The following is a 27,877-nucleotide window of genomic DNA, read 5'->3' on the forward strand; positions in this document are numbered from 1 at the left end:
ACAATAAAATTCTGTATAGGGGACTCAATGCACAATCATTAATCAACCCCAAGCCCAACTCTCAACAGTCTCCAATCTTCTGAAGCATAACGAACAAGTTCTTAGATGGTGAACAAATTCTTACATAGTAAATAAGTTTTTACATGGTGAACAATGCAAGGGCAGTCATCACAGAAACTTTTGGTTTTGATCACGCATTATCAACTATATACGTTTGACTATTTTAATTATTAGTCATTGGCTGAGGTTAATCAATAGCTTTATAATCCAAGGATATAATAAACTATCCTACCACATCTCTATCTGACAAAAGCCACTTTTTTATGGCAAAGAGTGTGTCATAAATCAGAAATCCCACTTCATCTAATCTCAACCTCTGTCTTCTGGAACATAAAAAGAAAAAAAGGGTAGCCTGAAATGGGATTTTAACCCAATTTCACACTCACTCACTGGGATAAATCCTATGAAGTAGACTCTGAGAGAAAGTAAGTATTATTTTTGCTGTCACTTGCAGTTTATTTCACTTTTCTTAAGAAACTAAGGGATAAAAACATTTCAATCTATGCTGTTGCAGTTGTAGCTGCATTCATCCCACCGGTTCTTGGACTTGCCATTGGAATGAAGAAGGAGATATCTAAGCTGGCCTGTGCATACAGTAAAACAATAAATTTGACTGGATCTATACTGTCAGAACTCAACCAAGAATTAGGAGAAGTGCAAGTTGCAGTGTTCCAAAATCATGCAACTATTGACTATCTACTGTTAAAAGAACATATGGGATATGAACAGTTCCCAGGAATGTGTTTTAACTTGTCTGATTTTTCTCAAACTATTCAAATTCAGTTAGACAATATCCATCATATCATTGATAAGTTTTCACAAATGCCTAGGGTGCCTAACTGGTTTTTTTGGTTTCACTGGAGATGGCTGGTAATTGTAGGTCTGCTTTGGTTATGTAGCTGTACTCCTATTATGTTAATGTGTGTATGCAATTTAATTAGTAGTTTAAAACCTATACATGCTTATGTTACTCTACAAGAAGATATGTCAAAGAAATAATCAATCTTCCCATGTTTTCTTCCATCTGCTACTTCTATAGCTTTTATTCTTCCTTCCTAATTACAACCCTTAAGTAGAATTTGTGCCTCATATCGAAATTACCGAGTATCATAATTCTTAAAAGTGGTAAAGATACCTCAAGACAAATGCTGGGCATAGAAGCCAAGTAAAAAGCTAACCTTTTCAAAGAATATTGCTTCTCTCTCACTTACCAACTTTACATTTCCCTGTATGGCCCCAGAAGATGACTGGTTAGCCAGAGACAGGTAAGATTCCTCAAGGGAGGAACAACCTAAGACAGGCACAGTCGCAGGGGGGCCATCAGGTGAGAAACTGGGGATCAACAGAGGTGAAGCTCAGAACCTCACCCCCCCTGTTTTGAGAGAAATCCTCTGCATCCGTGAATGTTTTGTTGCCCTTGTCTAGCTTGGATTAATACTTAGTCTATAGGCACACACCTGATCATCTACATTTCTCCTCTTACAGCACTAAATTATGTTTTCTACCTTTATCTTGCATCTACCTACCACTTCAGCATTTTATTAAAAATAATAATAATAATAATAAGGGAGAAATGTGGGACTCACATATAAATCAAGTATAAAAATCAAACGAATATTCATATTTCACCTGATTGTTTATAGTTCATGATGCGTGATCAAAACCGAAAGTTTCTGTGATGACTGCCCTTGAACTGTTCACCATGTAAGAACTTATTCACTATGTAAGAATTTGTTCACCATGTAAGAACTTGTTATGCTTGTTCGTTATGCTTCAGAAGATTGGAGACTGTTGAGAATTAGGCTTGGGGTTGATTAATGATTGTGCATTGAGTCCCCTATACAGAATTTTATTGTTGTTAACAACCATTTGATCAATAAATATGAAAGATGCCCTCTCAAAAAAAAAAAAAAGAAAATATTTCAATTTAGAGAGATGTTAAGTTCTAAATTATTAGGGTGTGCAATTTCCCATGTGTGCTATTTGTAGGTTCTCTAAGAATCTGCACTTTTTTTTTTTGCTACGTAATATAACCTAAAAATACATCAGGGAAGTACCATGAGAAAAATACAAAATTTGAAGTTATTTTTCTAACAGTTGGCATGATGAACTATTTTACTAATGTTCCGTATTTGAACATTAAAACTCATTCTAAAAAAGGGTGGTTACCTACCTCACAGAAACTGTTGAGAACCAAACAGAATGAATACCACAACTTGCTGTGAAGTCCTGAACACATGGCAAGTGTAAGAGCACAACAATAACATTTTAGAGGCAAACAAAATTTTCTAAGATGCTGCCATCACTACAAAGCAATGAGCCTTGGCAGTCTGAAAGGCTCAAATCTGACAATGAAATTTGTGAGGCTGTGGCCAAAGGATGTTTCCAAAGGGGTGCACCATAGAGATGGGTGATGTGTGTTCTCATTCCAACTAAGGGCACTTTCTGGGCAAATCACCCAGGAAGTTACTGTCTTCCTGCTCCAACAGCTAAAATGCAAAGCATTCTTCACTAGAATTCATTTAAGTACCAAGAAAAACATGTACTCTTCTCTGACCTAATAAATAAGTTGCTTGATACAACCAGTACTTCAGCTTATAATATATGGACTAAATTGATCTACTAATGGTTTCTGGAGTCATAAAAACCATGTCTTTATGACTTACCAGACAATAACATATGTCCTTCAAAAACAGTAGCAGGTGGAACTCGAGGCTTACAGTTTTTCACAGCTTCAGCAATTTCCCTGAGTTAAAAGAAAAAACATTATACCCATTAATTCAGAGTAAAATCAATTTAATAAAACTAATTTCCAGCTATGAAATTAAGTCTATTTAAAATAATTATGCACATAATTATATACCTAGTTCCAAATGTGCAGCAACCGTTATGCCTTTCAGTTTTCTCAGTAATGCAGAAGATTAAGTTATAGGTTAACAGGGCCCCATCTGCCAAGCACTGACTGTACTGGTTTCTCACTCAGGGGTGAACTAGAGATACAGAAAGGGTTGCGAAATTGCAAACAGCAAACCTCCTCCCTTTCCCAAACCTATAGATCTCCTTTACTCTGTCAAATCCACACATGAAATATGTCCTTGCTTCTTAGTGGTTTAAAAGGAAAAAAGCCTTCATCATTGAGGAGGAGGAGCAAACAGCAGAGTAGGTGCCAGAAGCAGAGGAAATTAAATCCTTGGGTCTGTTTTTTCCAAGCATAAAAAGCACACAGTAAAGAGGGTACACAGCAATAAATCACAAAAACTCCAAAATAATCATTCCTAAAATTTCAATTATTCATGTTTTTTAACCTTACCAGCTTTAGGGAATTATGTCTTTGATCAACCTGGAAAAATCTGGCTACTCCACTAAATTTATCAGGACCAGTATGAACGGCTCACTCTACTGCCCTCCAAAATTGGTGGATGTCAATTTAAAAGCAGCAAATATACATACACACACAGGTATTTTTAAAACAAATCTTTCTGAAAAGGAGAGAGAAACTTAAAAACAAAGATATCTAAAGATAAATTGTAATAAACCATCAACAGCTTTCAGATATTATTTAAAAGATGCTTAAATTATACAAGTTCTTAATAGAGTATCACAGAAGTCAACAAAAGCAGTCAAGCATTAGGTAATTCAGTTCACTGAACATACTATATGCATGAAAACAGACTCAGAACAGTGAGATGACTCATTCAAAATATGATCATCAGTCCCTCTAGAGAAAAAGCAAATATAAATAGTCCTAAATTACCTTCTATTCCACTGAATTTCAATCTTCTTATAAGCCACAAAACTGTAAGGACTTGAACACGTATTTTTGCCATGTTCTTGTTCCCCACCCACTTCCTCCACACACTCACTCAACAGCGTGGATTAAGCAATGGCTGCCAGGCAAGGTGAAGACACTTCTCTTGACCTCAGGTGCTTGTTGTCTTTCTGGCTTTGCCTTCTATGAGGGAGTTTAATGGAGGCATGTATTTGCCCACAAGAAATATGAGCACTCCCTCCTGGAGCATTTAAATATTAATCAGGTCATTTCAGGGTAGAATATTATGATATCTGGGATTTGCTTTACAATATTCTAAGAGAAAAAAAGTTGGGGAATACATAAGGTAAGAATAACAAATGATGAGAATTATAGAAACTATGTGATAGGCACATGGGGACTTACTATTTTTCTACTTTTATTTTTGGAATTTTTCAAAATATATAAGTATCTTAGTTTGCTAGGACTACCATAATGAAATACCACAGACTGAGTAGCTTCAAAAGCAGAAACCTATTTCTCAAAGTCTGGAAGCTAGAAGTCTGAGGCCAAGGTGTAAGTAGGGTTGGTTCTCCTGAGGCCCCTCTCTCTGCCCTGCAGACGGCCATTTATCCCCGTGTCCTCACATGGTCCCTTCCTCAGTGTGTGTCTGTGTCCCAATCTTCTCTTCTTACAAGGACACCAGTCATACTGGATTGGGGTCCATTCACATGATCTCACTTTACCTTAATTTACCTCTTTAATAAAGGTCTTATAGGTCACATTCTAAGGAGCCAGGTGGTGGTGGGGTTAGAAGTGCAACATATGAATTTGGGTGGAAAGGGGAGATGCAACTCATCCCATAACAAGGGTTAAATATTTATAAGTGACTATTACCTGATGTGATCTGGGGTTGTACCACAGCATCCACCAACTATATTGACCAAGCCATCCATAGCAAAGTCCTGTGTTTAGGAAAAGAAAAAGTTTCTGAGAATTCACCTGAACTCCAAACTCACTGCTACCAATTCAGCAGAAAAGAGATCTATATTTCCTGAATGACTAATTTTACATTAAAAAGAGAGTAAGCATACTTAAGTCTACAACATATAAAGCTTTCACATGCCCCAGATGTCAAGTTTAAAGTAGAGAATAGTTCAGATACTATGATATTCTTTACACCACTTAAAATGCAATGAAATAAAGATTTTTTTACCCATTTGCTGAGCTGTACAAATGCTGAGCTGGACAGTACATTTTCAAATAACACACAAAATAAGTTACCAGTTTTTAAATGCAAATGAATTAATATTAAAGAATTAAAATTTTAGTTCTTCAGTCAGAATAGCCATGTCTCAAGTGCTCTTAATAACCACGTGTGGTAGTGGCTACATATTGCAATGTGGATCTGGAGCCCAGCCATAGGCTGGTTAGAGGACAATAACTGAGAGAGGAAGCCAAGACTATATTGGAAAGATCACCTACTAGATAAGGGTTGAAATCCTAAGAATTAAGTCAGAAATAGGAGAGAATTTCAGTGACCCAGAGGCTAAAAATCCAAAGGAAGAGGAAGAGGCCCAGGGGTTAGGAATAAGGAGAGGGAGTGGGTAGGATGGCTTCATCCTTAAGCAGGAAAATAGATGTGAGCAGTTGGAAAGAGAATAAGGCCAGTAAAGCCCACTAAAAGGGACTCAAAATGTTAACCAGTTAAAACTAGAGAGCCAGTAAAGACTCAGGAGTTAATGAGTTAATCAATTAAAGCTCAAAAGACCAGGAGCAACTTAGCATTGAATGTTTGAAATTCCCCAGATAAGAAAAGTATCTGAGCACAGCCCATGTCTTCACTGTGTCAATTAGATCATGCCATTGTAAAATTTACTTTAGCCTGCTTAAAGGCCCAGGTATAAACAGCATAATAAGGACAGGAAGATTCCACCTTAAGGCTAAAATTGCATTTTAAAAAAATACAGGAAGAAGTAAGATTCTTAACATACTGTTTAGCAAACAATAAATCAGCCCACCCTGGGAGCAGGGCAGGTGGTCTTAATTGATATGCCCCAGACCAGGAAGCTGCTGTTGTTGGAAGAAATCAGCAGTAAATTTATTATGTTAATTTTGCAGAATTACCTAGAGGACTAATAAGAAAAGAGACTTAATGATTCATCAAAGATGAACATTCTGGGACCACTTAACAACAAGTCCATCATACCCCTAGCACTTTGGAAATCCTCAAACGCCTATAAAACCCCAGACCTTAAACCCTTAGGGGTGCCTCTTCTCTGAGGTATCCCACACTACCCTTTCACCAAGTGCACACATTTTTGCTCTAAACTTCCCACTGCTCAACTTACAACATTTTGTCTCTGCGCCTTTCCAGTGGTAAGTGTCTTTGTTACTTTGCTTTTTCATTCTAATCCTCCCAATTTTAGCTCAAAACCACACTCTCTCTCTCCTATTTCAGGTAAGTAGGGAGGGGCTGCTGAGAGCACAGATCTGGCATTGCAGATTACCATCAACTGGGTGACCCTGCTGGAACTGCAGCTGTACAATCATGCTCTTTAGTAGCCTGCCTGAAAGTCTCCTTTGCCTCTAGGAAGTTCACAGAATAATCTCACTCTAACCAGTGCTCTGCAGCTCCCCCAAATCCCAAGGTGGTAGAGATTCAATTCCCAAGCCGTGCAGATCCAAGCAGACACTGGACGCCAGGAGTTAGCTGGGGATGTGCCCCATGCTGAGTAGCAGTTCAATGAATTCCCTTTATCACTCTGTTCTGTCATTCCCTGACACTCACTTTAATAAATCCCTTCTGATGCCAGAGTTCTTGTTCATGAAGCCCAAGAATGAGCTTCACAAACACTCAAGGTAGGAGAGCAAGGTACAGGTTTTTATTTAGAAATAAAGTGAGAGAATAGAGCTCCTGGCTCACACCAGGAGGGGACAAGAGAGCCCATAGTGGTGCATTGTCTAGGGGGTTTTATAGGCAGTTGAGGATTTTTCAAGAACATGAAAAAAACTTAGGGGTGTGGTCTTGCATCACTTGTCCTGTCCTCCAGGTGGGCTGGGTCGTAGTCTGATTGCTAGGGCTTACAGTGGAGTCACGGGTTATGCTGATACCCTTGCAAAACACTCAAACATTCCAGGCCAAGTTGCTTCTGGCCTTTTGACCTTTAACTGATCTCACTGAAGATGTCTATATTCTTAGGTATCTTTCCCTAGAGAATTAGTGTGACCTTGACTTTGCATAATGCTTTACAGAGTTTCAATAGGAACTTCTTTGCCCATTGTTACATTGCTCTGACTGTAAATATTCCACCCTGCTTTTCCTGGAGGCCCTCACCCTACTCTGACTATACCCAGTGTCCCTGTCTGACTTCCTCACCCTGTACTCTGACTTCCCTGTGTCTTTGAACCGACCTCGCCCCAACAATTACTGTGTCTCTGCCCTTCAATTATTTGTTGCAGCGGGGACAAGAACTGAGGAATATACACAACATTCCCTAACATACACGCTGGGATTTCTGATTCTAAATATTCTAACTCTAAGACTCCATTTCTCTATTTCTTAAAAAACAAGTAAAAGAGGATTCTTGACCTTTAGGTGTGTGGCCATCATGTGTGGAGTTTCATCATAGTCCCCAAAGGTATTCGGCAGACCTAAGAAAGTATAATTCAACCATTATTGGAAACAACCTTCAATATAGACCCAGTATTTGTAAAGGCTTCAGTTTTAAAAGTTAGATAATTTTGTACTTATACTTAAATGGTGACTTCTGGCAAAAAAAAAAAAAAGGTAATTCTTAATATTAAACATTTAAATAGAGATGCCACACCAAAAAAAAAAAAAAAATCAGAAAGGAAAATAAACATTCACTATTTCTTTTCCATTTGAAAGAAAACAGTCAGTACTGCATGGGACAGACTGCCCCTATCTTCACCCTCTTCCCCTAAAGGAAATTCAGTCTTGTTACTAGCTGCTTTGGGGTGGGGCTGGGGGAGTACTACATATCTTTTGAACTAATGACAACCTCATATGAGTTAAAAACAAAGAAGCAAAACACAACTGAGTCTCTTCTCAAATAAATTTTCCCAAGTAAGACTTTTACATCTTTTTATCTAATTTCCTGCTTTATTTATTATCCCCTTCCAGTTATCTTACTCCTGATACAAAATAACTTACTGCACATTAAAATATATGTATTTGGAGAAAGATTAGAAAATGATTTTTAGCCCTAAGTAGCTAAGCAGTGCTCAAACACTTTCACCAGGAAATCTGGTTAACCCAGATGGATTACCAATGTTTAGCTGGATAGTTTGAGAGCTGTCTATAAATATCTTAGGAATTTTTATATACAGTAAACTAGAAATCCTAACTTTTAGAAAGGAAAAGAGTAAAAACATACAGGTTCCTTATTTTCTCTCTTGTTAATATAGTGGAGCAGAAAAGAGGCCTCCCTAACCCTTCCTTTACTCATCCTCTTTGGTCATATTCACAAAGTGAATATTGCGACCATGATCAGTTACATGACTAGGCTTCATTCCCTGAAGTTTCATCCAATTCGGAAACCTTCAGGTTGAGTCAAACTGTTCCTTCAAGTCTAGAGGGAAAGAGTGGTCCAGACCTAAATACTCTTCACTTTGAAAATTCCTATTGAGTAATAAATGTGTACCAAGGACTGCAAAGAAAACTCTTTTAATCAATCAAGGTCCATCACCCTACCAACCGATGTCTTGAGTACTTGGATTTCCTCACATGTGATGTCTTTGAAACACACACCTGCATTGGGGTAACAGAGGACATAGGCTGTTGTGTATTTTCCAATTGTTTCAATAAAAGGTCTCATTTCAGCTGCACCCAGAGCACAATTTAATCCAATGCTGGAAAAACAAAAACATTAGAAGTATCATCTTATATTCAAACTACAGTTACACATATAAAAAGCTAAACAAAGTAGTATACCTAAAACCAAGCAGCTAATAAACCTCCTGATTCAAAGCACCTTTATTCGGCTACAGACAAAGCCATCTCACTGAAGTTCCCTGAAACACTGAGTACTTCTGCCTGTCTCTCATGGTCAGATGGCATGATCTTATGGCTAAGGGGTGCTGCCTATGGATGTGACTCCCAGTGTAAGTTCACAATTTGGTTAATGGTATACTGTGAAACAGAAATGCCTAAAAACTATCACTATTAATAAAACTCTGATTTGAAAGCAATACTTACGAGAAAGAAAAAGGAAAATCATGGAGGTAGAAGGAATACTAACAGTATATGGAAACCACTTTGGGAGACTAGGAGACCAAGACTTAGTCCCTGCTCCACAAATGACTAACAAGGTAACCATGAACTTATAATTCATCCTCTTATAAATTAAGCTGACTTCTTTATTGATAAAAGCAAGGTCCTCTTTGTATTGCAAATGAAACTTTCTGTGGACTCAAATAAAGTAGAAAAAACAGAGCTGCTCTGACTGAAATAAGAATGGAGGGCCTTAAACCCCCCCAAGACCACTCTCAGGGTGGTGCCTGCAGAAATTCAGGACTTAACTATGAAGTTACTGAACTATCTAACCTTTTATTTTTTCATATTGCACTTTCTTTTTTCACCATGATTCCTAAGTGTAGTGTGACATACTAGATTAGATCCTGGAACAGAAAAAAGGACATTAGTGGAAATGAGGTAGAACAGGGATATGGGAGAAGCATCATGATTAACTTTTCCTGCCTATGATGAAAAATGCCAACATATAAGCAGTATAGTAAGAACAGGAGGGAATCCATCTTAAGGCTAAGATTCCATTTTAAAAACCAGGGAGCTGAAGAGGGTGGAGCCAAGATGGCGGCGTGAGTAGGACAGTGGGAATCTCCTCCCAAAAACATATATATTTTTGAAAATACAACAAATACAACTAATCCTAAAAGAGAGACCAGAAGACACAGGACAACAGTCAGACTACATCCACACCTGCGAGAACCCAGAACCTGGTGAAAGGGGTAAGATACAAGCCGCAGCCTGGCAGGACCCGAGCGCCCCTCACCCCAACTCCTGGCAGGAGGAGAGGAGTCAGAGCAGGGAGGGAGAGGGAGCCCAGGACTGCTAAACACCCAGCCCCAGCCATCCACACCAGAGCGCAGACACAGTGCATGCATGGGGTCCTGGATACTAGGGAAACAGGACAGTAAGACCTTTGAGTGGGTCCCAAAGCCGGCACCCCTGGGACAAAGAAAAGCGAGTGCTTTCTGAAAGTCTTAAAGGGACCCCACAGCTGGACGGAAACACCCTGGGTAACAGGCCAGAAGCTGGAAATTCCAGGGAAATCTGGGCACACTAACCCCCTGGGCAACAGTTCTGAGACCCCTCACAGAGGTAAACAGCCAAACAGCCCCCCGGTCCATTACTGCTCCAGGGCCCCGCCATAGCATAGCACCAGCCTGAGGCTGGCCACACCCACAGCAAGGGAGCTTCCTCCATACTGGCCAGGCAAGATACAGAGACCCAGTGTACACGCAATTGCCCAACACAAGCCACTAGGGGTCGCAGTTGTCCCAGTAAAGAAAGGCCAGGAGCCAAGTGGAAAGAGTCCTGACTCTCCCAGCTGATAGACGTGTCAGTAGCACTCCACTGCACCTATCAACATGAAAAGGCAAAAATATTTGATCCAGACAAGACTAACCCAGACAGCTTCGACATCTTCTACATCTTCCCCTGAGAAGGAACCTGGGGAGATTGATTTAACCAGTCTTCCTGAAAAAGAATTCAAAACAAAAGTCATAACCACGCTGATGGACTTGTAGAGAAATATGCAAGAACTAAGGAGGGAGAATACAGAAATAAAACAAGCTCTGGAAGGACTTCAAAACAGAATGGACGGGATGCAAGAGACCATTAATGGACTAGAAAACAGAGAACAGGAGAGCAGAGAAGCTGATGCCAAGAGAGATAAAAGGATCTCCAAGAATGAAAGAATATTAAGAGAACTGTGCGATCAATTGAAATGGAACAATATTCACATTATAGGGGTACCAGAAGAAGAAGAGAGAGAAAAAGAGATACAAAGGGTCTTTGAAGAAATAATTGCTGAAAACTACCCCAAACTAGGGGAGGAAATTGCCTCTCAGACCACAGAGGTACACAGAACTCCCATGACAAGGGATCCAAGGATGGCAACACCAAGACACAAAATAATTAAAATGGCAAAGATCAAAGACAAGGACAAAGTATTAAAGGCAGCCAGAGAGAAAAGAAAGGTCACCTACAAAGGAAAACAAATTAGGCTTTCATCAGACTTCTCAACAGAAACCCTACAGGCCAGAAAAGAATGGCATGATATACTTAATGCAATGAAACAGAAGAGCCTCGAACCAAGAATACTGTATCCAGCACGATTATCATTTAAATATGAAGGAGGGATTAAACAATTCCCAGACAAGGAAAAGTTGAGGGAATTTGCCTCCCACAAACCACCTCTACAGGACATCTTATCGGGACTGCTCTAGATGGGAGCACTCCTAAAAAGAGCACAGAAAAAAACACCCAACATATGAAGAAGGGAGGAGAAGGAATAAGAAGGGAGAGAAATAAAGAATCATCAGATCATGTTTATAATAGCTCAATAATCTAGTTAAGTTAGACAGAAAGATAGTTAAGAAGCTAAACTTGAACTTTTAGTAACCACAAACTTAAAGCCTGCAATGGCAATAAGTACATATCTTTCAATAATCACCCTAAATGTAAATGGACTGAATGCACCAATCAAAAGACACAGAGTAACAGAATGGATAAAAAAGCAAGACCCATCCATATGCTGCTTACAAGAGACTCACCGCAAACCCAAAGACATGCACAGACTTAAAGTCAAGGGATGGAAAAAGATATTTCATGCAAACAACAGAGAGAAAAAAGCAGGTGTGGCAATACTAGTATCAGACAAAATAACTTCAAAATAAAGAAAGTAACAAAAGATAAAGAAGGACATTACATAATGATAAAGGGCTCAGTCCAACAAGAGGATATAACCATTATAAATATATATATGCACCCAATATAGGAACACCAACATATGTGAAACAAATACTAACAGAATTAAAGGAGGAAATAGAATGCAATGCACTCATTCTGGGAGACTTCAACACACGACTCACTCCCAAGGACAGATACACCAGACAGAAAATAAGTAAGGACACAGAGGCACTGAACAACACACTAGAACAGATGGACCTAATAGACATCTACACAACTCTACATCCAAAAGCAACAAGATACACATTCTTCTCAAGTACACATGGAACAGTCTCCAGAATAGACCACATACTAGGCCACAAAAAGAGTATCAGTAAATTCCAAAAGATTGAAATCCTACCAACCAACTTTTAAGACCACAAAGGCATAAAACTAGAAATAAATTGTACAAAGAAAGCAAAATGGCTCACAAACACATGGAGGCTTAACAACACGCTCCTAAATAATCAATGGATCAATGACCAAATCAAAATGGAGATCCAGCAATATACGGAAACAAACGACAACAACAACACAAAGCCCCAACTACTGTGGGATACAACAAAAGCAGTCTTAAGAGGAAAGTATACAGCTATACAGGCATATTTAAAGAAGAAAGAACAATCCCAAATGAATGGTCTAATGTCACAATTAACGAAATTGGAAAAAGAAGAACAAATGAGGCCTAAGGTCAGCAGAAGGAGGGACATAATAAAGATCAGAGAAGAAATAAATAAAATGGAGAAGAATAAAACAATAGAAAAAATCAATGAAACCAAGAGCTGGTTCTTCGAGAAAATAAACAAAATAGATAAGCCTCTAGCCAGACTTATTTAGAGGAAAAGTGAGTCAACACAAATCAACAGAATCAGAAACAAGAAAGGAAAAATCATGATGGACCCCAGAGAAATACAAAGAATTATTAGAGAATACTATGAAAACCTATATGCTAACAAGCTGGGAAACCTAGGAGAAATGGACAACTTCCTAGAAAAATACAACCTTCCATGACTGACCCAGAAGGAAACAGAAAATCTAAACAGACCAAATACCAGCAATGAAATTGAAGCGGTAATCAAAAAACTACCCAAGAACAAAACCCCCGGGCCAGATGGATTTACCTCGGAATTTTACCAGACATACAGAGAACACATAATACCCATTCTCCTTAAAGTTTTCCAAAAAATAGAAGAGGAGGGAATACTCCCAAATTCATTCTATGAAGCCAACATCACCCTAATACCAAAACCAGGCAAAGACCCCAACAATAAAGAAAACTACAGACCAATATCCCTGATGAACGTAGATGCAAAAACACTCAACAAAATATTAGCAAACCGAATTAAAAAATACATCAAAAGGATCATACACCATGACCAAGTGGGATTCACCCAGGGATGCAAGGATGGTACAACATTTGAAAATCCATCAACATCATCCACCACATCAACAAAAAGAAAGACAAAAACCACATGATCATCTCCATAGATGCTGAAAAAGCATTCAACAAAATTCAACATCCATTCATGATAAAAACTCTCAACAAAATGGGTATAGAGGGCAAGTACCTCAACATAATAAAGGCCATATATGATAAACCCACAGCCAACATCATACTGAATAGCGAGAAGTTGAAAGCTTTTCCTCTGAGATCGGGAACAAGACAGGGATGCCCACTCTCCCCACTGTTATTCAACATAGTACTGGAGGTCCTAGCCACGGCAATTAGACAAAACAAATACAAGGAATCCAGATTGGTAAAGAAGAAGTTAAACTGTTACTATTTGCAGATGACATGATATTATACATAAAAAACCCTAAAGACTCCACTCCAAAACTACTAGAGCTAATTCCAGTTCTAGGAATTTACCCTAAGAATGCAGCACTCCAGTTTGAAAAAGACAGATGCACCCCTATGTTTATCGCTGCACTATTTACAATAGCCAAGATATGGAAGCAACCTAAATGTCCATCAGTAGATGAATGGATAAAGAAGATGTGGTACATATACACAATGGAATATTACTCAGCCATAAGAAAAAAACAGATCCTACCATTTGCAACAACATGGATGGACCTGGCTCAGTGAAATAAGCCAGGCAGAGAAAGACAAGTACCAAATGATTTCACTCATATGTGGAGTATAAGAACAAAGAAAAACTGAAGGACCAAAACAGCAGCAGAAGCACAGAACCCAAGAATGGACTAATAGTTAGCAAAGGGGATGGGACTGGGGAGGATGGGTGGAAAGGGATGGATAAGGGCAGGAAAAAAAAGGGGGGCATTACAATTAGCATGTATAGTGTGGGGGGGCCCGGGGAGGGCTGTGCAACCCAGAGAAGACAAGTAGTGATTTTACAGCATCTTACTATGTTGATGGACAGTGACTGTGAACGGGGATGTGGGAGGAACTTGGTGAAGGGGGGGAGCCTAGTAAACATAATGTCCTTCATGTAAATGTAGATTAATGATACCAAATTAAATTTAAAAAAAAAACCAGAGAGTTAAGAGAGAAGATTTCTAACATATTCTTTGGTAATCAGACAATAGCTCACCCAATCTTAAAGCAGGGCAAGCAGTGCTTGAGGGTAACCACTATCTTGGAGAAGAGGAACAATAAATTCCTTGTATTAAGTTTATCTAACAGAGTAGAGAACTGACTATGGACAGTGACATGATATCTCTCACTGGAGAGAGACATCATGAGACCACTTGTCAAGCCTACACCACCCCCTTACACCCTTTGCCCCATTCTTGAAAGCCTTGAAAGACAGAATTAACTGCACCCCCTCTCTGAGGATGCCTGCACTCCCCTTTCTTCAAGTGTGTACTTTTGACCTAAATAAAGCCTTCTTGCTGCTCAACTTACTCAGTTCTGTCTCTGTACTCTCCCAGTGGTAAGCATATTTGTTACTTTGCTATTTCATTCAATTTTCTAGACTCAAATACTAGTCTTTTCTCTCTGTCCTATTTCAGACAAGTAGGGAAGGGCTACTGAGATCTCTGATTTGGGCCTGCCAGTTCCCATCACCTGGGTGACCTGGATGAGACTGCAGCTGTATGATCATGCTCTTTAGTAGCCTGCCTGGAAATCTCCTTTTTTTGGGAAGTTCCCAAAACATAATCTCACTCCATCCAGTGCTCTGTGGCTCCCTCAAATCCTGGGGTGGTAGGGGCTTAGTTCCCAAGCTGTGCAGATTGACGTGGACACTGGATGCTGGATGACCCTGGTTTTAGGAATTGGAAAGGGATCTGCCCTATGCTGAGAAGATCAGTGAGCTTCCCTTTCCTCCCCCTGTTCTTCCTTGCTCTCTACTGCCTGCATGGCTGCTGCCATCCACTACTACTCCCACTTTAATGAATTCCTTCCTTACCTAAACTTGGCAGACATGCTCAAAAATTCTTTCTCGTTCAGAGTCAAGAACCCTCCCTGTCCAGGTTGAGGTTCCACCTAGTGCACAGGGAGAGACCTCCCCAGACACAGCGGTCCAACAGCATTTTGGCAACTATGAAGGCACTCCTAACAGTACTCACTAACAGTCTAGGTAAGGAGGAAATCTATGCTGCTATAAGGCCTCCCTGACTCAGCCTAGCACTCCTTTCTCTTAGTTCCATGGCTATCCCCTTGCCAGCATGTTTATCACTTTTGCCTTTGGGATGCATGGTCTGATGGGTCTGTACATAAATCAGCCAGTGTTGCCTAGGATTTAAGTCATTTTGGGTTGGTATGAGACAGCCAAAAATGAGACCTTGGTCTTTGGGCTAATCTTACAATCCATCTAACCCAATGTCACCACACTGAGATACTTTATCTTCCCTCAGGGTCACTGAAAGTAAGGTTATCAGGATGCACAATTAAGAGGAGTCTACCCCTGACTTCAGAGCCTGACTCCTTCCATACCTTCTCCCACACTCCCATTCTTGGGACCACAGCCAGGGTTGGAGTTGAGCCATAGGGATGCCTATGCACACTCAGGTAGGGCCACAGGAATTCTGTGCATGCCCAGTGTAGGGCAGCAGGACCTCCTGTGCATGCCCAGTACAGGCCCAGGTGTGGAGGGACACCTCACATGACCTGCGTCTAACAGGTACTTTTGGGTTTCTGGGGATACCTGGATAACCCCTTGTGGATCAGGGATGCCTGGTGCCCCTTGGTGATAGCAATTCCTTTTCCTTTCAGGTCCTGATTTAGTCATGGGTAACTCCTCCTCCATTCTGATTGACTCCCATTACGGTGAATCCTCAAAATTGGCAGGTCTTTAAACTAGACTCCCTGAAACAGAAGAAATTAATCTTCTGCAACACAATCTGTCCTTAAATGTCTCTCTAAACTACTCACCCTTAAGATGTATTCTTAAAAACAGAGACTTTTAAATTAGATGGACTAAATAGAAACAAGCTGATTTACTTCTGTAATGCTGCTTGGCCTCAATACAAACTGCCAAGCATAGAAAAAGGGCCTCAAAACAAGACCCTTAATGAGAACACCATTTCAAAATTACATCTTAGAAAACAGATCCAATAACTAATCTAATAACTATAAAATCAGTTTCTCTACCTGTGTATGTGTTCTTATATGTTAGCCCTGGATGGCATTGCTAAGCTCGTTTTGTGTAGTGAAACTGGCTTAATAACCATCAGGTTGGAGCTCCTATGATCACAGAAATGTGGGTTACACCACATTTGTGGCCAGATATGGCTGGAGAGAAATGTGGGCTAAAACTCCATTTGCAAGTTGGGTCCTACAAAACTGCTGCCAGCCCTTAGGGGAATTACAACCTAGAATAACTATGGTCATTACATCTCAATCTCACTTTAATGAAGTCCTTCCTTACCTACACTAGTCTGACCTGTTTGAGAATTCTTCCTCGTTAAGAGTCAAGAACACTTCCCCATCCACGTTGAGGTTTCACCTAGTACACAAGAAGAGACCTCTCCAGATTTAGCTGCCCAACAACAGAAACTTCAAATCTGAATAAAATCTGGAGTTCAGTTAAGAGTAACATACTCTTGCAGTACTGTAGTTACATAAGACGTTAACATAGATGTAGAGTATATGGGAATTCTCTGTACCACCTTCGCAACTTTTCTGTAAATCTGAGATCATTCCAAAATAAATTTAAAGAACACCCAACACCCATTCATGATAAAAACTCTCAGCAAACTAGGAGTATAGAAGAACTTCCTCAAGTTGATAAAGTATATGTAACAACAAAAAAAACTACAGCTAACATCACACTTGGTGATGTAAAACTAGATGCTTTTCCCCTAAAAAAAGGAACAAGGCAAGGGTGTTCACTTTCATCTTTAACTTAACATCATACTGGAAGTCCTAGCTAATTCAGAGAGAGAAAAATGAAAACAAAAGGCATACAGACTGGAAAGGAAAAAATAAAACTGTCTTTGTTCATAGATGATAAAACCGTCTATGCAGAAAATCCCAAAGAATGAATCTTGGAACCTATCAGCTTAAGGTTGCAAAATACAAGGTTAATACATACAAAAAAAATCAACTGTTTACCTATATACCACAAATGAGCAACTGAAATTTGAAATTAAAACACACTACTTGCATTAGCTCCAGAACAACTGAAATTCTTGGGTATGACTCTAACAAAATATAAAACTACAGTACTCTGATTAAAGAAATCAAAACAGATCTAAACAGAGAGATATCCCATGTTCACAAATAAGAAGACTCAATATTGTCAAGATGTCAATCATTTCCAATTACATATACATATATTCACACAATCCCAATAAAAATTCTAGCAAGTTATTTTGTGCATATCAATAAACTGATGATAAAATTTATACAGAGGCAAACAACCAAGAAGAGCTAATAAGATATTGAAGAACAAAGTGAAAAGGCTGACACTATCCAACTTCAAGGCTCACTGAAAAAGCTAAGCTCATCAATAGTCATCAATGGTATTAGTGAAAGAAAAGCAAATAGACCAATGAGACAAAACAGTCTAGAAAAAGAACCACACAAATATAGTCAATTGATCTCTGACAGAGGAGCAAAGGCAAACCAATGAAGCAAAGGTAAAGTCTTTCCAACAAGTGGTGGAGGAACAAACTGACAATCACATTTGAGAAAATTAATCTAGACACAGACTTCACACCTTTCACAAAACTTAACTCGAAATTAGTCACAGAACTAAATGTAAACTGCAAAACTATAAATATACATAAATATAACACAGGAGAAAATCTAGGTTGCCATGGGTTTGGTGATGAGTTTATAGATACAACACTAAAAAAGGGATCCATGAAAGAAAAAATTGGTAAGATGAACTTCACTATAATTAAAAGTTTCTGTTCAGTGAAAGATGCTGTTAAGCACATAGGAAGACAAGCCACAGACTGAGAGAAAATATTTGCAAAACACATATATGATAAAGGAATGATACACAAAACATGAAAAAAATTCTTAAAACTCAACAGTAAGAAAACAAAAAACCCAACTACAAAAAAATGAACAAAAGATCTGGGCTTTTCACCAAAGAAGATAAACAAATGGCAAGCAAACAAATGTATGAAAAGATGCTCCATATCACATGTCATTAGGGAATTGCAAATTAAAGAGATACCACTACACACCTACAAGAATGGCCAAAACCCAAAACACCTACAATACCAAATGCTGGTGAGGATGTGGAGCAGCAGAAAAATCTCATTTATTACTAGTAGGAATCAAAAATGGTACAGTCACTTTGGAAGACAGTTTGATAGTTTCTTAGAAAGCTAAACATAGTCTTACCACATGATTCAGCAATTACACTTCTAAGTAACCAGATGAGTTGAAAATATGTCCACACAAAACCCAGCACATCAATGCCCATAACAGTATTCATTGCCAATGTATTCATTATTGCTAAAATCTAGAAACAACCAAGACGTTCTTTAGTAGGTGAATGGATAAACAAATTGTGGTCCATCCAGACACTGGAATGCTATTTAGTGATAAAAAGAAATGAGCTATCAAGCCATGAAATGTCACGGATGAAGTTTAAATACATACTGCTAGGAGAAAGAAGTCAATCTGAAAAGACTGCCTACTGTATGATTCCAACTACATAACATCCTACAGAAAGGTAAAGTTGTAAGGGACAGTGAAAAGATCAGTTGCCAGCAGACAAAGGATGATAAGGTGCAGCACAGGGGGTCCACAAGGCAATGAGGCTACTCTGAGGGTTGCAGCAGTGGCAGATACACAACACTGGGCATTTGTCAAACCGCTAAAATGTACAACCCTGAGGGGACCCTAATGTAAACTATGGACTTTGGATAATGGGTCACTGTAGGTTCATCAAGTGTAACAAATGTACCACTCTGGTAGGGGATGCTGATAATGGGGAAGTTAGTGGGGGCTCGGGGAGAGTATTTTGGAAATCACAGCAGTTTGAAAAGCACCTAGACTAAATATGAAGGAAATTCATTTGCTAATCTAAAGCATCTGCTGGAGGGGCAGGGGCCAACTGCAACTCTCCCTGGAAACAGAGATGCTGGTAGGTGCCATCTTTGCACACTCCACCTACCCTGCTAGCACAGGTGAGCAAGCCTGGGTACAGCAACTTCCAGAAGCCAAGTGAAGACAGGTGAGGGTGAGTGGTCACGGCACTATTCCGCTGCCTTGTTGAAGCTGCAAAGTTCAGGTGGTTGTAGTTCTCCCCACTTCTGAGCTGGCACTCCCACTCACAGCCTATAGTCTCTACATACACCCAGATAAGAGACACTCTCTTACAGCATTCCTGAAACCCGAGAATGTACTCAATCAAGACATTTTTCCCATTGCCTTTCTGAGGCCTGAGAACACACTCCACCCCCTATACTCTCCACCTGACTAGCTAAAGCCAGCAGGTATGCACAGTCTATACAGAGCAGGACCCTTGGTCACCTGACCCTGCTGGCCAAATGGCCTGCATTCCTGGGCCCTAGGAGAATGCATTATCGGAAAAATAGTTCCAAGCAGGCCACCACCTCCAGAACACTGCACAGAGAACAGACTGAAATGCAATCCCAGTTCTCCCATGAAAAATGCCAATTTACCTAGGCTGGAGCTTCAGCCTGAGGGACTGTCTTCAGGGTGTTCACATAGCTAGAGGCTAGGGCCATGCTCCCAAGGAATGTAAGCAGGGGGACACCATACTTGCACACTCTTTGGCCTCACTACAGCTCAATGAGACCTCCAAAAAGGAGCTTATATATTCATATAAGGCCCCAATTTTTTCAACTGTCATCAGGGGACACCTCCAGATCTTATGGTCTGGAGACCAGCTGGGATTATGATTGTAACCCCAAAGGACTGTGCCTATCTGCATGCTTTAAAAGCTGCTGCTTGAGGGGCTGGCTCCCAATCAGCCTGAAACTAGGTGTTAAATGAGATTCATCCCCTTGTGAAAGGTCTTGGCAGACCCTCAAAATAGGAATATAATAAGAATAAACCAGGTGACTTAGATGATCACAAAGGTTCAAGAAACAATACGAGATAGGGCAAGGTATAACAAGAAGGTTCATCACCTACACAAGGCCATTTCTTCAAACTAGGAGAGGTAGCTGTTTCACTTAGAGTCAAGCAAAGAGTCAAGCAAAATGGGGAAACAGAAATATGTTCCAAATGAAAGAACAAGCCAGAACCTCAGAAAAATACCTTAATGATACAGAGATAATTAATCAACCTGATAAATAATTCAAAGTAATGGTTTTAAAGATTTTAATCAAACTTGGGAAAAGAATGAATGAACACTGTGAGAACTTCAACAAAGAGATAGAAAATAGAAGAAAGTATCAAACAGAAGTTACAGAATATAATAACTGAACAGAAAAATACACTAGATGGGTTCAACAGCAGATTGGATGAAGCAGAAGAACAGATCAACATGTTGGAAAACAAAGCAATGGAACTCTGATAGAGCAGCAAAAAAGAAAAAAAATCAAACGAAGATAACTTAAGGGACCAATGAGACAACATTAAGCAAAATAACATTTACGTTATAGGAGTCCCAAAAGGAGAAATGAGAAAGAAAGGGGCAGAAAATTTATATGAAGACATAATGGCTGAAAATAATTAGATTTCCCTAGCCTGGAGAAACAGACATCCAGGTCTAGGAAGCTCAGGAAAGCCCAAACAAGATGAACCTGAAAGAACCACACCAAGATGTCTTATGATTAAAATATCAAAATTTAAAGAGAGAATCTTAAAAGCAACAAGTGAAAAACAAATTGTTACCTACAAAGGAAACCCCACAGGGCTATAAGCACCTATCTTTGCAGAAACATTGCATGCCAGAAAGGAAGCCAAGCACTGAAAGGAAAAAACTTTGAACAAAGAATACTTAACCAACAAAGTTATCATTCACAATTGAAGTAGAGAGAAAGCATTTTCAAGACAAACAAAAGCTAAAGCAGTTATCACTACTAAACCAGACTTACAAGAACTGTTAAAATGACTTCTTTAAGCTGAAAAGAAGTGGCACTAATTAACAAGAAAACAGAAAAGTAAAAATCTCACTGGAAAGGGTAAATATAAACTAAGGCAGTATGTTAATCACTTATAAAGCTACTATGAAGGTTAAAAGCAAAAGTAGTAAAATTAACTAAAACAACAATAATCAGTTAAAGGATATATAAAATAAAAATATATGAATGAAATCAAACACATAAAACGGGGTGGGTGGTAAAAATTTCATGTTGGAATGTGTTCAAATTTAAGCCGTCAACTTCAAGTACACTGTTATATACTTAGGATGATGTATGTAAACCTCAAAGTAACTATAAAGGAAAAACTTAAATGCATAAAAGAAAATGAGAAAGAAATCTAAAGAAAGTTATCAAACCATAAGGGAAGAGAAAGAGAGAAGAAAGGAATAGAAAGGAACTACAAAAACAGCCAGAAAATAATTAACAAAATGGCAACAAGTAAATACCTGTCAATAATTACTCTAATGTAAACAGACTAAATTTTCCAATCAAATGACACAGAATGACTGAATTAAAAAACAAGACATCTATATACTGCCTACCAGAGACTCACTTCAAAATTAAGGACACACACACACAGACTTAAGCAAAGGGATGGAAAAAGATGTTCCATGCAAATACACATGAAAAGAAAGTTATAATAGCTATACTCCTATCAGATAAAACAGACTTTAAACAAAGACAATAATAAAAGAAAAAAGGGGTACTACCGAATGATAAAAGGATCAATCCAGCAAAAAGATAGAGCATTTATAAATATCTATGCACCTAAAACAAATACTAACATACCTAGAGGAAGAAATTGACAACAACAATACAATAAAGTAGGGGGCTTTAACACCCCACTTAACATCAAGATCCAGATAGAAAAATCAATAAAGAAACAATGACCTTAAACAATTCATGGAACTAGGTGGACTTAACAGATACATACAGAACATTCCACCCAAAAGCAGTAAAATAAACATTCTTCTCAAGTGCAAATGAAATATTCTCCAGAATAAATCACATGTTAGGTCACAAAACAAGTCTCAATAATTCAAGAAGGTTGAAATCATACTAAGCACCTTTTGTAAACACAATGGTATGAAACTACAACTTAACTACAAGAAGAAAATTAGAAAACTACAACTATGGGTCACAGAAAAACTCAGGGAAGAAACAGATATACTCAGAGACAAGTGAAAACAGAAATACAACATACCAAAATATATGGGATGCAGCAAAAGCAGTTATAGCGGAGAAGTTCACAACAATACAGTCCTATTTCAAGAAATAAAAATCTCAAAATTTAACTTTACACCTAAAGGAGCTAGAAAAAGATGAATAAATGAAGCCCAAGTTAGGAAAAGGAAGGAAATAATAAAGAACAGAGTGGAAATAAATGAAATAGAAACTAAAAAGACAATAGAAGGATCAATAAAACTAAAACCTGTTTCTTTGAAAAGATAAACAAAATTGACTAGCCTTCAGCTAAATTCAGAAAAAGAAAAAGTGGGATGGTTCAAAATAAATAAAATCAGAAATAATAGAGAAGTTACCACTGATACCACTGAAATATAAAGGATCATAAGAGAATACTATGAAAAATATATACCAATAAATGGAGAGCCTAGAAGAAATGGATAAATTCCTGGAAACATACAGTCTTTGAAGAAATAGAAAATCTGAATAGACCGATTACTAGTAAGGAGACTGAATCAGTAATACAAAGCATACCACCAAAATTCCAGGACCAGATGGCTCCACTGGTGAACTCTATAAAACATACAAAGATAATACCTATCTTTGTCCATCTCTCCCCAAAAATTGAAGAGGTGGGAACACTTACAAACTCATTTTACATGATCAGCATTACCTTGATACCAAAACCAGACAAGGATACAATAAAAGAAAATTATAGGCCAATATCCCTGATGAACATAGATGCAAAAATCCTCAGCAAAAATACTAGCAAAGCAAATTCAACAATACATTAAAAGGACCATACACCACGATCAAGTGGTGCAAGGGATGCAAGCATGGTTCAACATGTGCAAATCAATGTAATACCATATTAACAAAGTGAAAGATTAAAATCATATGGTCATCTTAATAGACACAGAAAAAGCATTTGACAAAATTCAATATCCATCTATGATAAAAACCTCTCAATAAAGTGCATATAGAGGGAATGCACCTCAACATAATAAAGGCCATATACAAAAAAACCAGTTAATATAATACTCAACAGTGAAAAGCTGAAAGCTTTTTCTCTGAAATTAAGAATGAGACAATAATGCCCATTCTCCCCATCATTATTCAACATAGTAGCCAGAGCAATTAGGCAAGAAAAAGAAACAAAAGGCATATGAATTGGAAAGGAAGAAGTAAAACTCTAAATTATTTGCAGATGACATGATACTATATACAGAAAATCCTAGAGTCCACCAAAAAAATGATAGACCCAATAAATGAATTCTGTAAAATTACAGGACACAAAATTAATATAAAAAAATCTGTTCGATTTCTATACACTAATAACGAACTCTCAGAGAGATAGCTCTAAGAAAACAATACCATTTTTAATTGAATCCAAAAGAAAAAAATGCCTAGAAATAAATTTAACCAAGATGAAAGACCGGTACACTGAAAATTTTAACACTGATGAAAGTGAAGAAATCATAAATAGTTGGAAAGATAGTCTGTGCTTATATATAAGGCTTAATATTGTTAGAATGTCCATCCTACAGTCTACAATCTACTGAACAATTACAGTTTCAACTCAATCCCTATCAAAATTTCAATTGTATTCTTCACAAAACTAGAACAAATTTTCTAAAACTATGTGGAACAACAAAAGACTGAACACAGGCAAAACAATCTTAAGAAAGAACAAAGCTGAAGTATAATGCTCTCTGATTTTAAACTATATTACAAAGCTATCATAGTCAAAACAGTATGGTATTGCATTAAAGACAGACACAAACCCACACATATATGGTCAATTAATTTACAACAAAGGAGGCAAGAACATAGTAAAAGACAAAGAACAGTCTCTTCAATAAATGGCACAGAGAAAACTGGACAGCCACATGCAGAAGAAACTAGACCACTATATTACACCATATATAAAATTAACTCAAAATGGATAGAAGACTTGAAAACAAGACCCTAAATTATAAAACTCCTAGAAGAAAACATAGATGGTAAGCTCCTTACCTCAGTCTTAATGATGTTTTTTTTTTTTTTTTTTTTTTTGAGAGGGCATCTCTCATATTTATTGATCAAATGGTTGTTAACAACAATAAAATTCAGTATAGGGGGGTCAATGCTCAATGTACAATCATTAATCCATCTCAAGCCTAATTCTCGTCAGTCTCCAATCTTCTGAAGCATAACGAACAAGTTCTTACATGGTGAACGAATTCTTACAGAGTGAATAAATTCTTACATGGTGAACAGTACAAGGGCAGTCATCACAGAAACTTTCGGTTTTGATCATGCAATATGACCTATAAACCATCAGGTCAAATATGAATATTCATTTGATTTTTGTACTTGATTTATATGTTGATCCCACATTTCTCCTATTATTATTATTATTTTTATTTTTAATAAAATGCTGAAGTGGTAGGTAGATGCAAGATAAAGGTAGAAAACATAGTTTAGTGCTGTAAGAAGGCAAATGTAGATGATCAGATGATCAGGTGTGTGCCTATGGACTAAGTATTAATCCAGGCTAGACAAGGGCAGCAAGACATCCACGGATGCAGAAGATTTCTCTCAAAGCAGGGGGGGTGAGGTTCTGAGCCTCACCTCTGTTGATCCCCAAATTCTCACCTGATGGCCCCCCTGCGACTGTGCCTGTCTTAGGTTGTTCCTCCCTTGAGGAATCTTACCCGTCTCTGGCTAACCAGTCATCTTCCGGGGCCATACAGGGAAATGTAAAGTTGGTAAGTGAGAGAGAAGCCATATTGTTTGCAAAGGTTAGCTTTTTACTTCTTTGCAGATTTATGCCCTGTGGCTTCTATGCCCAGCACTTGTCTCGAGGTATCTTTACCACCTGGAGGAATTATGATACTCGGTAAATTCGATATGAGGCACGAATTCTATTTAAAGTTTGTAATTAGGAAGGAAGAAGAAAAGCTATAGATGTAGCATATGAAGGAAACTTGGGAGGATTGATTATTTCTTTGACATATCTTCTTGTATAGTACCTTAAGTATGTATAGGTTTTAAACTACTAACTAATTTGCACACACATATTGACATAATAGGAATACGGTGACATAAACAAAGCAAATCTATAATTACCAGCCATCTCCAGTGAAGCCAAGAAAACCATTTAGGCACCCTAGGCATTTGTGAAAATTTATCTATGATATGATGGATATTTTCCAACTGTACTTGAACCATCAGACAAATTAAAGCAGCCCATTTCTGGGATCTGTTCACATCCCATATGTTCTTTTAACCATAGATAGTCTATAGTCATGAGATTTTGGGGTGCTACAACTTGCACCCCTCCCAACTCCTGGTTGAGTTCCAACAGTACAGATCCAGTCAAATTCGTTGTCTCACTGTATGCACATGCCAGCCTAGACATCTCCCTCCTCCTTCTTATGGCAAGTCCAGGAGATGGTGGGCTGGATGCAGCCACAACCGCAGCATCGTCCGGATCCCTGTGGAGGCTTTTTGATGATCATCCCCCGGCACGAGTCCTCCAGAGAGTGCTGATGCCGGAAGCTCCTCCTCATATCGTATCTTAGTTCATTTTCTGGGTATCCAAGCTAGGCCTTGATCTTCTGCGTAGAAACAAACAGACCCTTTGCCCACACTTTGACATGCCCTCTATACCACTGTGCAGAACTCATTGGAGGTCAGCACACAGTAACTGCTTTTTTTTTTTTTTTTTAATTAAGAGAAAGGAATATTATCAGAAAAGAGTACCTCCATAGCTGATCATCTGACACCCTTTAAGTGATCAACATTAAGGATATTTAAAGCATGCGTTGATCTTTGATTTACCAATAGTTTTATCCTGTTAAGGAGTAATCCCCCTTTTCTTTCTTTCTTTCTTTTTTTTTTTTTAAATTTTTAATCTACACTTACCTGAAGAATACTATGTTTACTATGCTCTCCCCTATATCAGGTCCCCCCTAACAACCACATTACGGTTACTGTCCATCAGCTTAGCAAAATGTTGTAGAGTCACTACTTGTCCTCTCTGTGTTGTGCAGCCCACCCTCCCCTTTCTCCCTCCCCCCCATGCATGCTAATCTTAATACCCCCCTTCTTCTTCCCCCCCCTTATCCCTCCCTGCCCACCCATCCTCCCCAGTTCCTTTCCCTTTGGTACCTGTTAGTCCATTTTTGGGTTCTGTAATTCTGCTGCTGTTTTGTTCCTTCAGTTTTTCCTTTGTTCCTATACTCCTCAGATGAGTGAAATCATTTGGTATTTCTCTTTCTCCGCTTGGCTTATTTCACTGAGCATAATACTCTCCAGCTCCATCCATGTTGCTGCAAATGGTTGGATTTTTCCACTTCTTATGGCTGAGTAGTATTCCATTGTGTATATGTACCACATCTTCTTTATCCATTCATCTACAGATGGACATTTAGGTTGCTTCCAATTCTTGGCTATTGTAAATAGTGCTGCGATAAACATAGGAGTGCATCTGTCTTTCTCAAACTTGATTGCTGCGTTCTTAGGGTAAATTCCTAGGAGTGGAATTCCTGGGTCAAATGGTAGGTCTGTTTTGAGCATTTTGATGCACCTCCATACTGCTTTCCACAATGGTTGAACTAATTTACATTCCCACCAGCAGTGTAGGAGGGTTCCCCTTTCTCCACAGCCTCGCCAACATTTGTTGTTGTTTGTCTTTTGGATGGCAGCTATCCTTACTGGTGTGAGGTGATACCTCATTGTAGTTTTAATTTGCATTTCTCTGATAATTAGCGATGTGGAGCATCTTTTCATGTGTCTCTTGGCCATCTGTATTTCTTTTTTGGAGAACTGTCTGTTCAGTTCCTCTGCCCATTTTTTAATTGGGTTATTTGTTTTTTGTTTGTTGAGGCGTGTGAGCTCTTTATATATTCTGGACGTCAAGCCTTTATCAGATCTGTCATTTTCAAATATATTCTCCCATACTGTAGGGTTCCTTTTTGTTCTATTGATGGTGTCTTTCGCTGTACAGAAGCTTTTCAGCTTAATGTAGTCCCACTTGCTCATTTTTGCTGTTGTTTTCCTTGCCCGGGGAGATATGTTCAAGAAGAGATCACTCATGTTTATATCTAAGAGGTTTTTGCCTATGTTTTTTTCCAAGAGTTTAATGGTTTCGTGACTTACATTCAGGTCTTTGATCCATTTTGAGTTTACCTTTGTATATGGGGTTAGACAATGGTCCAGTTTCATTCTCCTACATGTAGCTGTCCAGTTTTGCCAGCACCATCTGTTGAAGAGACTGTCATTTTGCCATTGTATGTCCATGGCTCCTTTATCAAATATTAATTGACCATATATGTTTGGGTTAATTTCTGGGGTCTCTAATCTGTTCCACTGGTCTGTGGCTCTGTTCTTGTGCCAGTACCAAATTGTCTTGATTA

General features: G+C 38.6%; 1 protein-coding gene across 13 annotated transcripts in view; it reads right to left on the bottom strand.

Moving 5' to 3' along the window:
- MTR (5-methyltetrahydrofolate-homocysteine methyltransferase) overlaps nucleotides 1-27,877 on the bottom strand; it is a 231,355-nt gene that overhangs the window by 157,448 nt on the left and 46,030 nt on the right. For 9 of the 13 annotated variants that reach the window (XR_012133305.1, XM_073241249.1, XM_036999299.2 and 6 more), the window contains 4 exons: nucleotides 8,583-8,683; nucleotides 7,401-7,462; nucleotides 4,706-4,773; nucleotides 2,727-2,806 (listed from right to left, as the gene is read on the bottom strand). Coding sequence is in view for 12 of the 13 variants with exons in the window: in XM_073241249.1 (XP_073097350.1) it covers nucleotides 2,727-2,806; nucleotides 4,706-4,773; nucleotides 7,401-7,462; nucleotides 8,583-8,683 (311 nt within the window). In the remaining variant the exon portion in view is untranslated. Of the gene's footprint in view, nucleotides 1-2,726; nucleotides 2,807-3,814; nucleotides 4,139-4,705; nucleotides 4,774-7,400; nucleotides 7,463-8,582; nucleotides 8,684-9,377; nucleotides 9,397-10,479; nucleotides 10,499-27,877 lie in introns of those variants that run through there. The other 4 variants (XM_073241252.1, XM_073241254.1, XM_036999302.2 and 1 more) reach the window with 4 other exon arrangements.

The sequence above is a fragment of the Manis javanica genome, chromosome 7 (genome assembly GCF_040802235.1).
Source record: "Manis javanica isolate MJ-LG chromosome 7, MJ_LKY, whole genome shotgun sequence".
Lineage (NCBI taxonomy): Eukaryota > Metazoa > Chordata > Mammalia > Pholidota > Manidae > Manis > Manis javanica.